The 15,279-nt window shown below is 42.5% G+C and overlaps 1 protein-coding gene across 1 annotated transcript; it reads left to right on the plus strand.

Moving 5' to 3' along the window:
• Positions 1 to 7,900: 7,900 nt before the first annotated feature.
• On the plus strand, positions 7,901 to 15,279 carry LOC306951719 (uncharacterized protein C5orf47; the record flags this gene model as incomplete). The annotated part of the gene is made up of 5 exons (XM_079542247.1): positions 7,901 to 8,189; positions 9,841 to 9,929; positions 11,411 to 11,513; positions 14,197 to 14,242; positions 15,213 to 15,279. 5 exons carry the CDS (start codon positions 7,901 to 7,903, stop codon positions 15,277 to 15,279), a joined length of 594 nt encoding a protein of 197 aa, XP_079398373.1.

Genomic DNA, 15,279 nt, shown 5'->3' on the forward strand with positions numbered 1-15,279 from the left:
TTCTGCTTACATGCAGATGTTGTCTTTAGGGAATGTTGAATGCTAACTACTTAATTGTGTGGATTTGTTGCTTGCTGAGGATTTGGTGCTTGTTGAGTAATCTTATGTATCTCTGGAAAAACCTTTCAGCAGCTTCAGCACTGCTGTTTCTATTTTTTTTCACAGCCATAAGAGTATCAACCTAGCCAGGAATTGCATCATTTCTTTCTGCTCTCTGCTTCCAATTCATAGGGTCAAAAGACAACCACCATGCAGCTGAGAAATCAAGCTAACTGAGCGGGTGACGTGTTTAATGAGAAGGATACCGCCGAGGCGCATGCAATGCATAACATAAGTCAGAAACCACCTTGCAGCTGGGACAAAAAGATAACCAGGCGAGGACCTGTCCAAGCGTGGCACAGACAGACAAGGATCGCTTTTCACTTGTCTCGCAGTTGTGATCTGATATTCCCTGAAGGAATAAGTCTGGAATTTTAAAGAACGTTCTTAGATGAGGTTGCTAGAGTTGGCATTAATTTAAAATACCTGATCTTGAGATGTCTAAGGAGTCTTGTGAAGGGTTGCCACCTACTATATCTGCTCTTCAGAAGCTATCCTTAGTGGCTAGGAGATCCAGATTTATTTTTGTTTGTTTTCTAGATTTTGATACGAGTAGCATTGCTCTGATGACCGGTGCTTTGTCATTGGCATCTGGGCTACTAATCTCTTGTGCCCGAGTTTGAGGAATGGTGTTGTAAATGTTTTATAGATGTTGAGTGTAATTATTTCCATGGGCACTTCAGAAAATGCAGAATTGAGCTGTAATGGGATTAGTTCTGCAAGGTGCTAATCACTTGAATTCCCATTGGCTTCGGATGATGCAAACTTAGAAGCTAATGCCTTTTTAACAAGAAAAGAATTGCTGGTGACTCCATGCGTATATTTTCAATCCTTTGAAACAGCTATTTTAAAATAATCATAAAATTGCTGGTAAACTTTGGAAAAATAAAGAGGCTGGAGATGGGAAGTCTGCTTGGCAAATGATGAATTCCACGTTGTTGCATTTTGCACCAGACAGAGTATTGGCTGGTAAGGGAAGTATGGGAAGTATCTCTCCATTCTCTGTGTTGGTATTGCTAGGAAATAGTTACAGGTTGGCCTCTCCCAGTGTGATAACGACTTCTTGACATTGCTTTCAAGTGCAGAGTGGTCTTCTAGAAAGCATGTGCTTATCAGTGCTTTGTCTGATAATGGTTTCTAACAAGTAGGATGGAGTTGAAATTTGGTCCTGCAGTGTGGGCTTTCTAATGGTGGTAGAACGACTGGTGTCTTCCACAGACAAGGCACTCCCACACTCGTTTTGAGTTCACAAGTGCTTATCAAGATGAAGCCTGATTGGTGTGTAAATTAATTAAGAGCTTTTCCCCTCTGGAGACTGCAGAATACTTTGTGAACATTTGCCTATGTAATGAGATTTAATTTATTAGAGTCTAAAAAAAAAATCACCTCAATAAGGTGAAATACCAGAAGTCTGGGGTGTTCCAAACTGAAAATAATCACCTTTTTAGCAACGGCCTTGGCTGGTTCTGAATTGCTGAGAAGAACATTCTAGGAAAGATAATATATCAAATCTCTTTTGGGTTTCAGTTTGTCCTGAAACTATAAATAAATGCTCCAAGCTGACTCCAGAAGGTGGAGGTTTGCCTGCGGGGTAGGATTTCAGAATTTCCACAGTACATGAATCTCAAATATTTTCTTTCAGCACAAACTGTTCGTTGAGCACAGTCAGCCACCAGCTTTCTCTAGGGTGCTGCTTTCACTAAATGAACTGCTACATTCCGCATCAGTGAAGGAACTCAGTTTGGGTGGAGATGGATAAAACCCATCTAGGACGGAGCTAAAGGCTAAGGTACGTTTTAAAGAGAGTCCTGGCTGTCAAGTTCTTGTCGGACAGTTTCTACTGTCTGTCCTGGTTCTCCAGCTGCTGTTTATTCAGCGCAATGAAAGCCTGCTCAGCCGCAGTCCAAAATGCACATTGCTAGCCTACAGGAAATCTAAGACAAATAATAGCCTTAGAAAGGGTAGATGAGGAAAAAAACACTGACATCTCTTCCTCTGCGTAAAATAAGCTGATTCAGTCTGCCAGTATGAAAAACAGCCTCTGGGATAAGAATATACTTGCAGCTGTCTTCCCAGTCATAGAAATTGAAGGGGTGTAGAGAGGCTGAATCAGTGCTCCCAAGGTGTTATTGTTATTATCTCCCTAAGATGGAGAGAAGGTCATTCTGAAACTTGGTGATTTCATTAGTGCTATCTGGTATTGCCTGCTTTCACGACACCCAAACTCTAATTTGCTGACTTTTTGTATGGCTTATCAGAAGTTTTTCATTGTGAGTGCTTATTAATTTGGATGTGATTATTACTAAAGGAAGCTCTCTCAGTTGTCTTGTTTAGGGCACTTGGGAAACCACAGTGTGGTACTATTCTGTTTGGGGTCCCTCACAGAATTTGAGAACTTTGGAAAGTTCTCAGTCCTCTTTGTATCTCTATGTAGTGGAAATGCAAAGCCTGAAGCAGTGATTGAGCACCTGGTGGGAAGGCAGGGCCAACCCAGGGGAGCTCAGGTGTATGCAATGTAGCTGGATGACTGGAAGGGATGGAGCCAGGGTCAATCCCCTTCCCAGACCTCAGTTAAGTGTTGGCAGTGGAGGTGAGGAAATCTCTTGCTGGAGATCCCTGCCTACCTGAGGCCTTACAAAGGTAAGCGGTTCTTTTCCTTCATTTCTCCATTCATGGCTACTGTATTTGGGCTCATTCTCATTTGTTGCAGCCAAAGGCTTTGCCACCCTCCTATTAGTGCAGCAGTTTCCATCCCATTATAGCATTACACTATAACATATGGAACTAGATAAAAATTGTTTTTGATCATGTTTTTCTTCTTCAGAGTTAATTTTGGTGAGTGGTGAAAACTGAAATCCTCTGAGCACAACACTATGAGAACACTTTTTGGTTTTGCATTAGTTCTGGTTCTTTTCGTGTCAGTGAGAAGTGTTGATTTTGCTGATGTGGCGGGCTGTGTAGATGCAGTTCACGCTCACTGCGTGCCTTAGTAACTTTGAACACAGTGTTGTGATCTGTGGAGGATACCAATTCACACACACAGCAAGGCATTACAAAAAAAGGTCTACCGACTTTCTCTGGTCCAACATTTCAGAGAACTTTTTTTTTTCCAACCAAAATTGCCATCTCTCACTGCTTTTGACTCATGAGCCAGGACCAGTTTGCTTAGTGATCTCTGATGCCTTGATATGCATGTGAAAGCATTAAGTTGTCAGTTTAGCAAAGTGTCATTTTTCAAGACAATCCTTGTCACTTTAAGCACGTACCCGGTACTGGTTTGTGTATGGAGTATATTCCTGCCAAGCATTTCTGAACTTTCTTTCAGTGAGTTCAATGTGATTTTTAGGTATTTGAGGAACATTGTTACTGTAAGCAGCAGACAGTAGCCCCCAGCTTTGCTGTATGGAGCCAGCTGTTCATAGGCAGATGCTGCTCAGTACACACTGCCACAGTCAACTCAGTTCTTCAGTTAGTAGCAAGGAAACTTGCTCATGGGTTGCTTATACAGAAGGGTGTCTTTGGAGGAATCTGATAGCAGAACAAAGCAGCCACTGCTTCAATTTTCTGTGCAAAGCTGGCAGTCCCTGCAGACAGAGGCCCTGCTCTGTTCCTTTCCTGGCAGCATCCTCAAGTTTTTGGGAATAGGAAGGGAGTAAACTGGAACAGTTCTGCTAAGGCCCAACTACCGTTACAAAGCAGACCTCCTGCTAAAGTTCAGTGATATTTATACTGCAGGTAGGTAAGACTGTCTTGTGTGTGCAGACAAGTGCATTGGTGATTATGCTGGGTTGTAGGCATGCTTTGGGCTGATATTTTGTTGGATGTCTGAAGCTAAGAAAGCATGAGTTTCTGTCGTGCGACAGATGGACTTGGAAGACCTTGGATACTTCTGAATTTGGAGGATGATTTATTGCTTTTTACTTTTTATGTGCACTACTGAGCCAGTATTCTTCCATGGTGTGAGAAGACAATCTGCAGTTCTGTCTCAGGTAGGACTAAGCTTCCATCTGTTTGCTCACGCAGGGCCCTACTGCACATTGCCCAGAACTAGAATTGTAACATTTACTACTATGATGCCTGCAGCCTTTGGAAGAGCCGTGGGAAAGTTTTCATCTCTCTCCTTTGGAAACAAAGGGTGCCATCATTAAATAACAGCAGTTTGCACATTGACATGGAAAAGTGAAATCAGAGAAACAGAAGTCCTAACCTGCCTTTTGTGGTAACCTCTGGACAGCACGTCTTTCCCAGAAAGAATTCCCTTCAATTCTTGTGTTAGCAGCAATTTTTTTTTCCCTTTTTGAGCCCCCCCCCCCCCCTATGTTTTTGTTTCAGATTGGGAATTTTGTTCAAATACCTTAACACAAAATTCTTCTAAACCAAAGGCTTTAGTCTTGTTGACTTGGCTTTTGGTTATAAGGCCTACGGATCTTCTCAGTGACTTGAAAATCTCTCAAGGGGGACTCAGGCTTTTATGTAACAAACTTAGTTTATAGTCTGCTAAATAATTTTATCTGCAGCATGAATAAATGGGGAAACATGCCTCCCCTTATGAGTGGTGTGGATGGAGTGATCCCCACATGTATGGTTTGTAAGGCAACAATCTGAGATACGTGGGTTCATTAATATGAAGTGCAGGTGTGTTGAAATGGCAGCTGGCCATTTTACATCTCTGCTGCGCTGGTTTGTCACTTCCATAATTAACTGTGAGGTCTGTTGTGAATTAAGAAATGCTACAAGTAAGCAAAAACTGCAGGCATAATGCCTTGCTTGCATTTACCAGAAGCGGTGAGTTTTGTTTTGATGATGATTCCCAGTTATACTAATAAATGTTCTCCAGTGAGCATGTTCTGTAAATTCACCACGTTCTGATGGAATACCTCACTCCAGCAATTCCTATCAAGTTTTCTGTGAGAATGACAGAGATACAGTAATTGTTTGTGCTGCTGTTGAGGATATAATTAACAAGGTTTGACTGGAGCTGTTCTCAGAATTAGCATATTTTTCACAAAAAAAAAAAAGCAAACAGTGTTAACAGTGTTAAAATTCATATTTCAGATGAATTCATGATTTGATCAGATTAATATTTAATTAGCAACCTGTCTTGCCATAATTATGTTGAATAATTCCTTGTAGTGCACTGCAGAGGATCCTCACAGAAGAACAATTCTCAAACAAGAGCAAGCTTTGTTTTTGCAGGGCAGTGACATGAGATACATCGCTAGAAGTGCACGCAGCAATGCCCTGTTGGCTCCTTCCTTCCTTCCTGGCATAAACTGAAAGGCGTGCCACCACCAAACCTATTTAATTTTAAAATGGTATTTGAGGTTAGCAGAAGATGATGCATGCTTGGCCGAAGTAAAACCGAAACAATAGAATTCAGGAAACAATGCAAGTCCTGAGCTGGAGAGGCTGACATTAGAATACAAAGCAAGCAGTGTGATGAGGTGCAGGCTGAGAGTTACTGCTCTATTTTTACCTTCACAGCTGAAGATGTGGTGAAAAGCTGAGCTGTTTGTTCACAGCAACAAGTAGCAAACCAGTGGCTGGCTGCTGGTCTGGTCACACTGGGAAGGGGGGTTGGGGGGGGGGGGGGGCAGAACAGCAAAAATAACTGAAATACCCAGTTCTGCAGATTTCTCAGAGATTTAAGGGGGGGAGCTGATTTTGTCAGCAGAAGTAGTTTCTAAATGGGATTTGAGCTGAATTTGCTTTTGACATTAAAGTCCTGGCAATGTGCTGTTGTGGAAAGTAGGCAAAATGTGTCACACAAGGGATGTGCGTTTGTATTAATAGGGTGAGAGAATACACCATAAATACAGATGAATGAACCACTGATTTGGCAGCTCTGATGCCCTGAAAGGGCCATAGGAAGGGAGAAGCCTGCCAGCTGGCAAGGCAGGCTCCTGTTCAGGAACATACAGCAGCAAGTGTTCACGCAAAGTGCAATGAGAGCATGTACTGAAACAGGTCCTGCTTAGGTCTGTATTTCTGTGCTGGAGGACATGTGAAACGAGACGTGTATTTCAGCAAGAGACGTGCTTTCTTTACCCAGGCTCTGTGATTAATGGACATGATGAAGTTTGCTCTGCAGGACCAGTTTTTAATTGCTTACCTCACTCTGTGCTTAATTCCCTCAAATTAGATGCACTGGCTAACTCACTAGGCCAGAGTGTCAGCTCAAATCTTTGAAATGGAGAGAGGCAGTCCCTGGTGGATTTTATTTATTTATTTATTTATTTATTTTTGAGGTGACTACCTTGGCGGTTATGTTAAATGTCTGCAACTTCCTTTCTGCTCCTTATGTTTTGGAGCCTGTAAAAGATGCCCTTTTATCATTGGGAAGTGGGGGGGGGGGGGGGGGGGGGGAAGGAAATACCCTGACAAACTGTCAGGCTGTGCCTCTGGAAGTTATTTCCTTTTTCTTCAACTGCGTACACAAACTGCCATTTTCTGACACTGTATAAAATAGCTGAAAATCCTGGGATACTTCCACAGAGTGTTTTTTTTTGTTTTTTGTTTTTTTTTTTTTCCCCTCCCCTTGGCTCCTCGTACCACTGCAGGTTCCTGCAGGGCTGGAGGCTCCAGTTCGGTAGGTAAGGCTGCCATCTGGTGGGGTCCTTCTGCACAGCACCCTGCCTTGCCAAGGGGACAAGGGGCAGCGGCCCTGAGACCTCGAGGGCTCTCACCCTCCTCTGATGGCCTCTGGCAAATAATATTGAGAGGTGTTTCAATACTAAAGCAAAGATCAATAGGATGGATGCTTTTAAGTGGTTTGAGAAACCTGCTTGTCACCTCCTAGCCCCAGTGCTGCAGTGGCACTCTTCCCATGGAGAGCCTGTTTGGGGGAAGGGCTCCTTGCTGTGATGGTGTCACACAGTGCCTGTGTCCACCAGCTGCTGCTTGAAGGATGAAATGACAACATGTATTTAATGTTCCCTATATGCTCACCAGGCAGCTGGGCACCCACGCATCCACTGGCAGGTTTGGCTGTTAGCTTGGAGTACACTGATGTGAAGCTCGTGGCATCAGTGCAGAAAAACTGTAGGAATGCCCTCACGAAAGAGATGCTGCTAGTTCCTCTTCTGGAAATTGCAGCAAAGGCTAACAGTACATCACTGCCTTTAGCCTGGAGCCTAGCGTATCACTTATCAATAAATTGCATCAAATATATTAACATATGAATTCAGACTGTGTGCATTGTGCTAAATCTTAAGTGAAAGAGTGTGCACCGTGGTTAGACAACGAGGAAATTATTTACTGTGAGGTTGGGAGGCATTGGCTCAGGCTGCCTAGAAAAGCCGTGGATTTTCCATCTCTGGAGGTGCTCAAGGCCAAGTCAGATGGGCCTTTAGCAACTGGTCAGGTGGGGTCTACCCCTGCCATGGCAGAGGGAGTGGTGCTAAATGGTCTTTAGGGTCCCTTCCAATGCAAACCACTCTGTGACTCTATAATGGTGGCCAGAGGCAATTTGGTGGAGTAGATTACTATCTTCTTTTTTTTTTTTTTTTTTTTTTGACAGGGAACTGAATTATACCCAGATTGGAGGAAAATCATTAAACTAAGGGTGTTTCCTGGAATCCTGTGGGCAGCCATTCTGTGTACGTGTGACTGGATGGTACACGGCCTGCTTTGCGCTAAGCTCATTTTTCCTTCCTACTCAGACTGCATATCCTTTCCATTTCTTATTGCCAAGCCAGGACACTGCACGGGGGCAGTGGTGGCCAATGTGACGGGGCAGGAGAGTGCTCTGCATTCCTGGCGGGTGCTCAGCACCTCACAGCACAGCAGCCTGCCCGCCAGCATGGAGCCGGGCCATGGCAAGGCACGGCTGCACATGCAGCATGTTTACATCCACAGCTTTGGCTCCCACCGCTGTGGATTCATCATCCGCTATGGCAAGGGCTGCCATCAGGCTGAGAGGGATGGGGCTGGGAGCCTGCTTTCCCGGCAGAGCCTCACGGACAGGAGCAGGGGGCAGAGGGCTGCCCAGGCGCTGAGGGAAGAGGCTGACCTTGAGATGATGGCTGCTGCTGATGGGATGCAGGCCACAGGGAGCTGTGGTGGGGTGAAGCATGTCAGCCTGCGCCCTGGTATGTGCTGCTGAGCCCGGGGAACCCCGTGCCTCAGGAGTGTGGGCTGCACTCAGATCTCTGCCATGCCCTCCTCTGGGGCAGGCCGTAGCCATGTGGTAGCCCGGTCGGACTGTATGCTGGGAGGCGAACACAGCACTGAAGGGTTTGTAATGTGCCGGGTTCAGGCAGACTGGGTGTTTAGGAAGGAGCTGGAATACGTTGTTAAACTCACGTGAGTGAAAAATGCGTTACTTTGGCTACAAACTCTTGTGCTGCTGAGCTGCCGTGTCACCATCCTGCAAGGTGAGGTGATGTGTTTGGGGCAGCCTACCTCATTCCTTTCCTGTGATGAGACAAAAATTAAGAGTTGAAGAACATCTCGAGTTGGAAGGGACCCTTATGAATCAGAGTCCAACTCCTAAGGCTGCTGCATTACGTTCTTTCTGGGCTCTTTCTGTCTTTTCTCAAACAATTTCTGTCTAAGCAGGGTACCACTGTGCTGCTTTCTCTTTCTTCACTGCAACTGCTTGAAGATATTTCTTAATTGTCTTGCTGTGTGGCTGGGACCAAACAAAGTTGGGATGGGCATGGGTGTGGGTGCCTTCTATTTACTTAAAGTGCAGAAAAAGAGATTGAGCAGTTTCCCGCTGTTTGCAATCTGTTATGAAACATAGCTCTGCTGCATAAGATGAAATGGAGTGAAAACAGTGAGTGTGACCCAGCTTCTGGAGGAGAAGCTGGGATTGGGATTTGGAAAAGAATAGAAAGCATCCTGCTGGACTGAGCAGCTTGTGTCAAATTGACATCAAGATTCAGTATCCTTTTATTGCACAAGTCTGGAAAGCTACAGTCTTATTCTTTGTGGATGCTCTGTCCCTGGAGGTGTTCAAGGTCAGGTTGGATGGGGCCCTGGGCAATCTGGTCGAGTACCAGATCTGGAGGTTGGTAGCTCTGCCTGTGGTATGGGGGTTGGAATTAAATGATTTTTGGAGTCCCTTCCCACCCAAGCCGTTCTATGATTCTATGAAATGCTGAGTGATGAAGGTATGGTGGTCCTGAGTGTTACTAACTTGTTGATCTTCAAATGTTTTTGTTTCTTTTCTTCCTCTTAAGAACCGTTTTTCTAAAGATAACAAAAGGAAATGTGACTTTAGTCTGTAGTTAATCAGTTCTGCTGGATTGTTATTAAATGATGCCAGCCGGTGGCTCAGAGGCAGCTGTTGGGAACGGGAAGCCTGGCTCCCATAACATGGCTCCCACTGGCAGGCTGTGGTGGCCTGCAGGATGTTGGTTTGCCTGCAGCCCTGCTGCAGGGGGGAACGTGCCCAGAGCCACTACCGAGTTCAGCATCCCCACATGGTTCACACTTTCACTCAGCTGCACTGCTTGCCCAGCAGCCCCTTGGAAAGCTGCTGTCCAGAATTCTGGAGTCCAGAAGCCTGCTGTCTTCACTAGCTGTATTGTTTTGAAATCTTTTCAGTGAAGTTTGTGAGACTTGCCACATGGTTATAATGCAGAAAACAAGCTAGATGATAGCCAACGTAATGTGAAGACTGATGTTCTGTAACCTGGGACCAAAAATAAGTATCTCTGGAAGATAAGGGAAGTGCAGCTTCCTCAGGGATTTATTGTAAACACTGAAGATACGCTTTCTGAACTCTCCTCCTAGGTGACCCTCGAGAGGAAAAGGCTGATGCCTTTGACTTCCCCTTCCCTTCAAGAAATGTTGAAAAAGTAATCAAACGAAAGAAGAAGAAGGTATGAAATGTGGGAGCTGAATTACTGCCTTAGCATTTGAGATAATAGCTTCCTGCTTGTTCTGTATATGTCTATGCGGGATCATAAGGGAGATTAGAAGATTGAACTGGTAGTCTGTTACTGAAAGCCTCACTTACTGAAAAGAAAAATGTGATTATTTTCCCTCTCTGGAGGCTTTAAAATTCTGGCTCTCATTCAATAAAGCACTTAAGTGTGTGCTTACCTTGAAGGTTTAGAGTATTCTGTTGACTTAAAGCATGTACAGGAATGCATTGTGGCCAGGGCACTGCACACCTTGCTTGGTGAAACCTGGCAGGTTAAAACTTCTGCACATCCTCTTCCCTTTTTGTTTTGAGCAAAGAAATTCCGCTGGTGAGAAAGAAACGAAGGCGAGAACAATAGGTATTAACATGGCAGTAACAGTGATATGAAATTGCTTTCTGTTTCACAAACGTATTTCTGTTCTTGTTCAGTAGTTCAGCAAATGCTTGAAATTTACAAAGGCACATTTGTTAAAAGAGAAACTCCTGATGAGACTTTGTAATGTGTTAGGTACAAGTAATCAGCTAGACTATAATACAGTAATGTCACAGATACTTGATTTAAAACCAGAAAAATATCACAGACTTCAGAGGAACAGCTAATAGCATACTGTAATATCACTCCTCTAGTACATTAAATAGTCTTCAAAAAGAACGAGGAAAATGCATTATGTTTTAGTAATGAATGTCCATGAGAGAGGAATTACCTTCAGATTTAAACTAGTTTCACAGATGGGGTCCAGCAAAAGTCATAACGTTAGCATGTTAACATCCATTTATATTTGTTAGTCTGCCTCTTTGTCTGAATGCCATTGTCAACAGTTCCAAATTAGCATTTTTAATGTGTGCTTGAAATAAACCCACTATAGGTGTATTTTTATGCCTCTAAAATAAAAATCTTCAGCATCTATGAAATAGGTTAATGCCAACTTGATATGAGATAGGCCAGGTCACTGCTACGCTGGAATCTAAGCACGGGATCTCAATTACACTGCTGGTGTGGAATTAGACAGGAAAGTTCTTGCTCTCAGAAAAAAATGAGCAATTCTGTATTATTCTAATTTTTCTCCCATTTTGAATGACTTTGAGGAGATTCTAATGTCTCTGCGTAGCTTTCATAAGCTCTTATCTACAGGGGCATTTCGCAAGTCCTGGATAAAAAGAAATGCCAGGCAAGGAAGTAGCGTGATATCTCATGTGGAAAAGCACAGAGTAATTCCGAGTTTGTTGTCTTTTAAATTGAGATGACTCTTCCAGTATATCCCATTGATTTATCCTTCCTCCAGTTTTCCCTCTTGATGTCACATTTCTCCCCCTCCACCCAGAAAACAGCAAGACTTCATAGTCGTGCTGAAGAGTTTCAAGGTTCTGCAGCACAAGAGATGTTTTTACACAAACTTTTTATATGCTTCATTGAGAAAATTCATTTTTGCCTTTCAGTCCAAAGTCTGGCTTAAAGTCTGGAAAGTAATTTCAAAAATGCTTGAAGAAAATGAAAAGTTCAGACATCGACTGTTGACTAGCAGTCAGTTCAGTGAAGAAGGTAAGTAATAAACTGATAATATTTGTTATACTAGAGAATACAAGCTATTGATGCAAGTCCTTTGGCGCAAGATGTTTAGGTTTGAAGTTCGTTGAGCTGTTTACTTTGGGTAAAATGCTTCACAGCTCACAAATAATGGAATTCATTGCACCCTTTAAATGCTTCTAGCCATTTTTGATTGACTTGTGTTAGTTGAAGGTTCTATGAGAAAGTGTATGACTTTGCAAGAAGATGGGAAGAGTGTTCTCTGCACTCTGTAAGATTTAAAATATGAACCCAAAACATCTGCAATTTTTTCTGGACACGTTAAATATATAATTTAACTGTTGTTCTCAGAATGATCTAAGGCAGCATTTGGATGAATAATAATTTTTTTCTTCACATTGGTAAAGTGGAAAATAGTAGTTGGTTTCATACTGGCAATAAATAAATTAGATGCTCCCCAAAGGTAACTGTAATACAATTTAACATAACTATCAAACCTGTCCTCACACTGTGCCCTGAATACAGTTATTCCATTACTGGCAGAAGGCGAGGGAATTGAAAGTGATGCTCTGCCCTGAGACAGCTTCAATTAGAGACATTGTAGTTGCTGCACAATTTAAGATAATGCAGTGTACACTCATGAATGTAATGGGAGTTTCTGGCCTCATGGTCTGATGAGTTTTTAGGATAGAGAATATAATAAACCATGAAAAGTTACCAGGTAAATTAAAAACGGTGTATTCATGTGCAGTGCTTCTGCTCAGTTTACATTTGGGCTGATAGAAGTTCTCCACAAGCACGCATGATAAGAGTTATGTGCCAAAAATTAGGTCAGTTCTTGCCAGTTTTCATAAACGTTACATTACTCCCCCAACATTCACCTTGATAAGAATAACAGAAGTGCATTTCTGGTTCAGAATGGAAATCTTTCTACTCCAGGGGCCTGACCTACGCAACCTACAGTGGATGTTGTTGGAACAACAGAGAAAACACCACAACATCTGCAACTATTCTGAAAATATTTACCATCATATGGGAAAGCTCTTCTGTTTGCTTAAAAGCCAATTTCTGATTAATTCTGCTATTACAAGATGCAGCACATTCATTATGTGCTATTGTATTCTTTATACCAATCGTAATTCCATTGGCCTTAGTCAAATTTTCTACTTTGTTCTCCCTCAAGCTGCTCAAATTTAGCCTATGAAATCTCCCTCATCTGAACTATTTCTCAGCTGTGGTAATCTTTAGTCTGTTGTCTCTGTCACTTAGAATGCTATCTCTCTGCTTCTCTGTATGCTGTACAGTTCATCCATATTACTGCTCATTTGTTTGGTGGTAATTAGAGACACTAATTAAAGGCAAACCTAACATTGTATCTGTCTCATGCTTGCACAAGTAAGTAGCTGCACTAAGAACTCCATGGAGGTGAGGTGGGTACCCTTCCTCCTGGGCTCGATGGTTCCTCCCAGCCAGGGGAGGTTTGCCTGGATCAAACAGGAGCCTTTCACAAGAGGAGTCTTAGGATGTTATCCCTTGATAAACCTGTTGCAGGAGCCTCTGTAAAACTCTGCTTCTCTACCTAACTTAAAGGTTTTTGATCCAGCAGCTTCTATGCGCTTTCTGCTGCAGCTTTTATCTCTGCAAAATCTTAGTGCACAGATGTTAATGTGTATGTGGGATTTAGCAGTCAATAAAGGAAAAAAAAAGTCTCCTAGGGTTTGTATTTGCTTGCTTTTTAAGCAACAGGTGAATGGGAAAAAGGAGTAGAAATCTTTGATATGTGAGTGCCTCCAAAATTTCAAACTATTATTAAAAAAAAAAAAACAAAACAAAAAAAAAACCAAACAAACAAGAGAATGCTGCTAATACAAAATCTCCTCTTTGGATTTACCATCTCAACACTCTGGTTGCTGATTTGCTTTTCTGGTTTTTATGCATATGCAATGTGTTCCATTGTTGAGCTTGTATTTATCATGGGACAGAGCAGACGCGGCCCGTTCTCGTTTTCAACACTCATTTCTTTTTGTCATCTGGAGGGGAAGTATTACCTTTCTATGTAATCTCTACTAACACTTTAAACAAATAAAGCCCCAAAGAAGTTTGGTTTTTTTTTTGTTTTTTTTTGTTTTTTTTTAAAAAAAAAGGCAAACCCCCCCCAGCAAATAACAAGTAAAGGAAAAGCAACCAACCAAACACCCCAACACCAAACAAACAAGACAAACACAACAAAAACAAAATTAAAAAAAAAAACCCAACCAAGCATTTCTTGTGTCTTTAATTATGATTGTACTTCACTTCTCAGGAACTTTAATTGGGAATCTACTATTAAGCTCTCTTTAGCTGGTAATCATCAATTCTAACACCTTTCTAATTAGTAGATTTTACAAACACCAAATCATGGAGATAAGTCTCCTATTGTTCTGAACGCTTGATTGAATGAGAAGCAAAGGAAATAATTCTGGCAGGCTTTTAGATAGGGATCAACAAATCTGAATAAATTTGCATCATTTTTTTTTTTTTCTTGGATTAATAGATCTAGAAAATTAATGCTGCTTTTTATGGCTTCTATTAATAAATTCTTTTGAGAGAAACAATCTATGCGACTATTAATGCTACCTATTTAATGTCTGGAATGCTGCAGGATTAGATTAAGTTCAGTGAAAATGCTGATGTGTCTCCAACTGATGTTATCCCACAGGCAATGATGCGAACCAAAGTTCACAGAAGGGCTCCCCCTGGACAGGGTATGTATGGAGTCAATTGCCAAGCAAGATTAAATAATAAGCAAAATATTCAAAAGAGATGCACTGATATTGTTTAATGTTATTGATAAGTGCCAGCCTTTCACTTCAGTATTAATGATGTCCACCTCACTCGTCTCCCAAGATTTTGAGCAGAGGGGGTATGTGCTCAGCAGGAAGGTTGTATGCACCCAGCACAGGGAAGTGGGTTTTCCCTTACAGAGGCACAGTCCGTGCTCCTGCCTGTCAGTTCTTTCTGCATGTTGTGTTAATGACTGCTCTTATTGCTCTAGACCAAGTCTGCTACTAGGGCTGTTTGCTTCCTCTCCTCCGCAGCTTATTCATGGCTTTCTCACTGGGGTGAGGAAATATTTCATCATACAGTTTCTTTCCTTTAACTCCAAAAGATGAATCGCAGCATGTTTAAAAACTCAGGTCAATGTCCATATGGTGTCAGCATTCAAATACATGCACGCATTTGTTTGCTCTCAGCAAATACTAGAGGGACGTGCACTGTCTGCAGACAGAAAGGCACAGCATTTAGGAAATGTTTAATGTGTAAGCTTGCATGCTCATGTGATTTCACATTTTGGCTCTGTGGCTATAAAACTTTTTTTCTGTGATCCAGTGAGGAGTGCTGGTAGCTGGCCTTGAGAACACTATCAAAAGAAATACATGTAGGTCTGTTCTGGGGAGGGGCTGAGTAGGAAGAGTGGGCATAACAGCCTGGGGAAGGAGAAACACTACTGTAGGGCTGTCCTTTCTCTTAGGTGCTGTGGAAGCTTCTCATGAGCCCTGGCTGGCCCCTTACAGCAATCTCCTGCACGTAGTTAAGTGCTCTCTCTCTGGGCTGCCTATACATGTGATGTGTGCCTGAGGATCTGAACAGAGCCTGTTTGTTACACTTCACATCTAACTTTTTTTCTGTTAAAGTGAATGTATCTCTTCACTTTTGTCATCTCTTTTTCTCTAGGAGGAGTCCGTCTTTGGTTGGGTGTAGCAAGAAAATAAAGGACGATTCAGGCCGAAAGGAAACATAA

The sequence above is a fragment of the Tetrao urogallus genome (genome assembly GCF_951394365.1).
Source record: "Tetrao urogallus genome assembly, chromosome: 14".
Taxonomy (NCBI): domain Eukaryota; kingdom Metazoa; phylum Chordata; class Aves; order Galliformes; family Phasianidae; genus Tetrao; species Tetrao urogallus.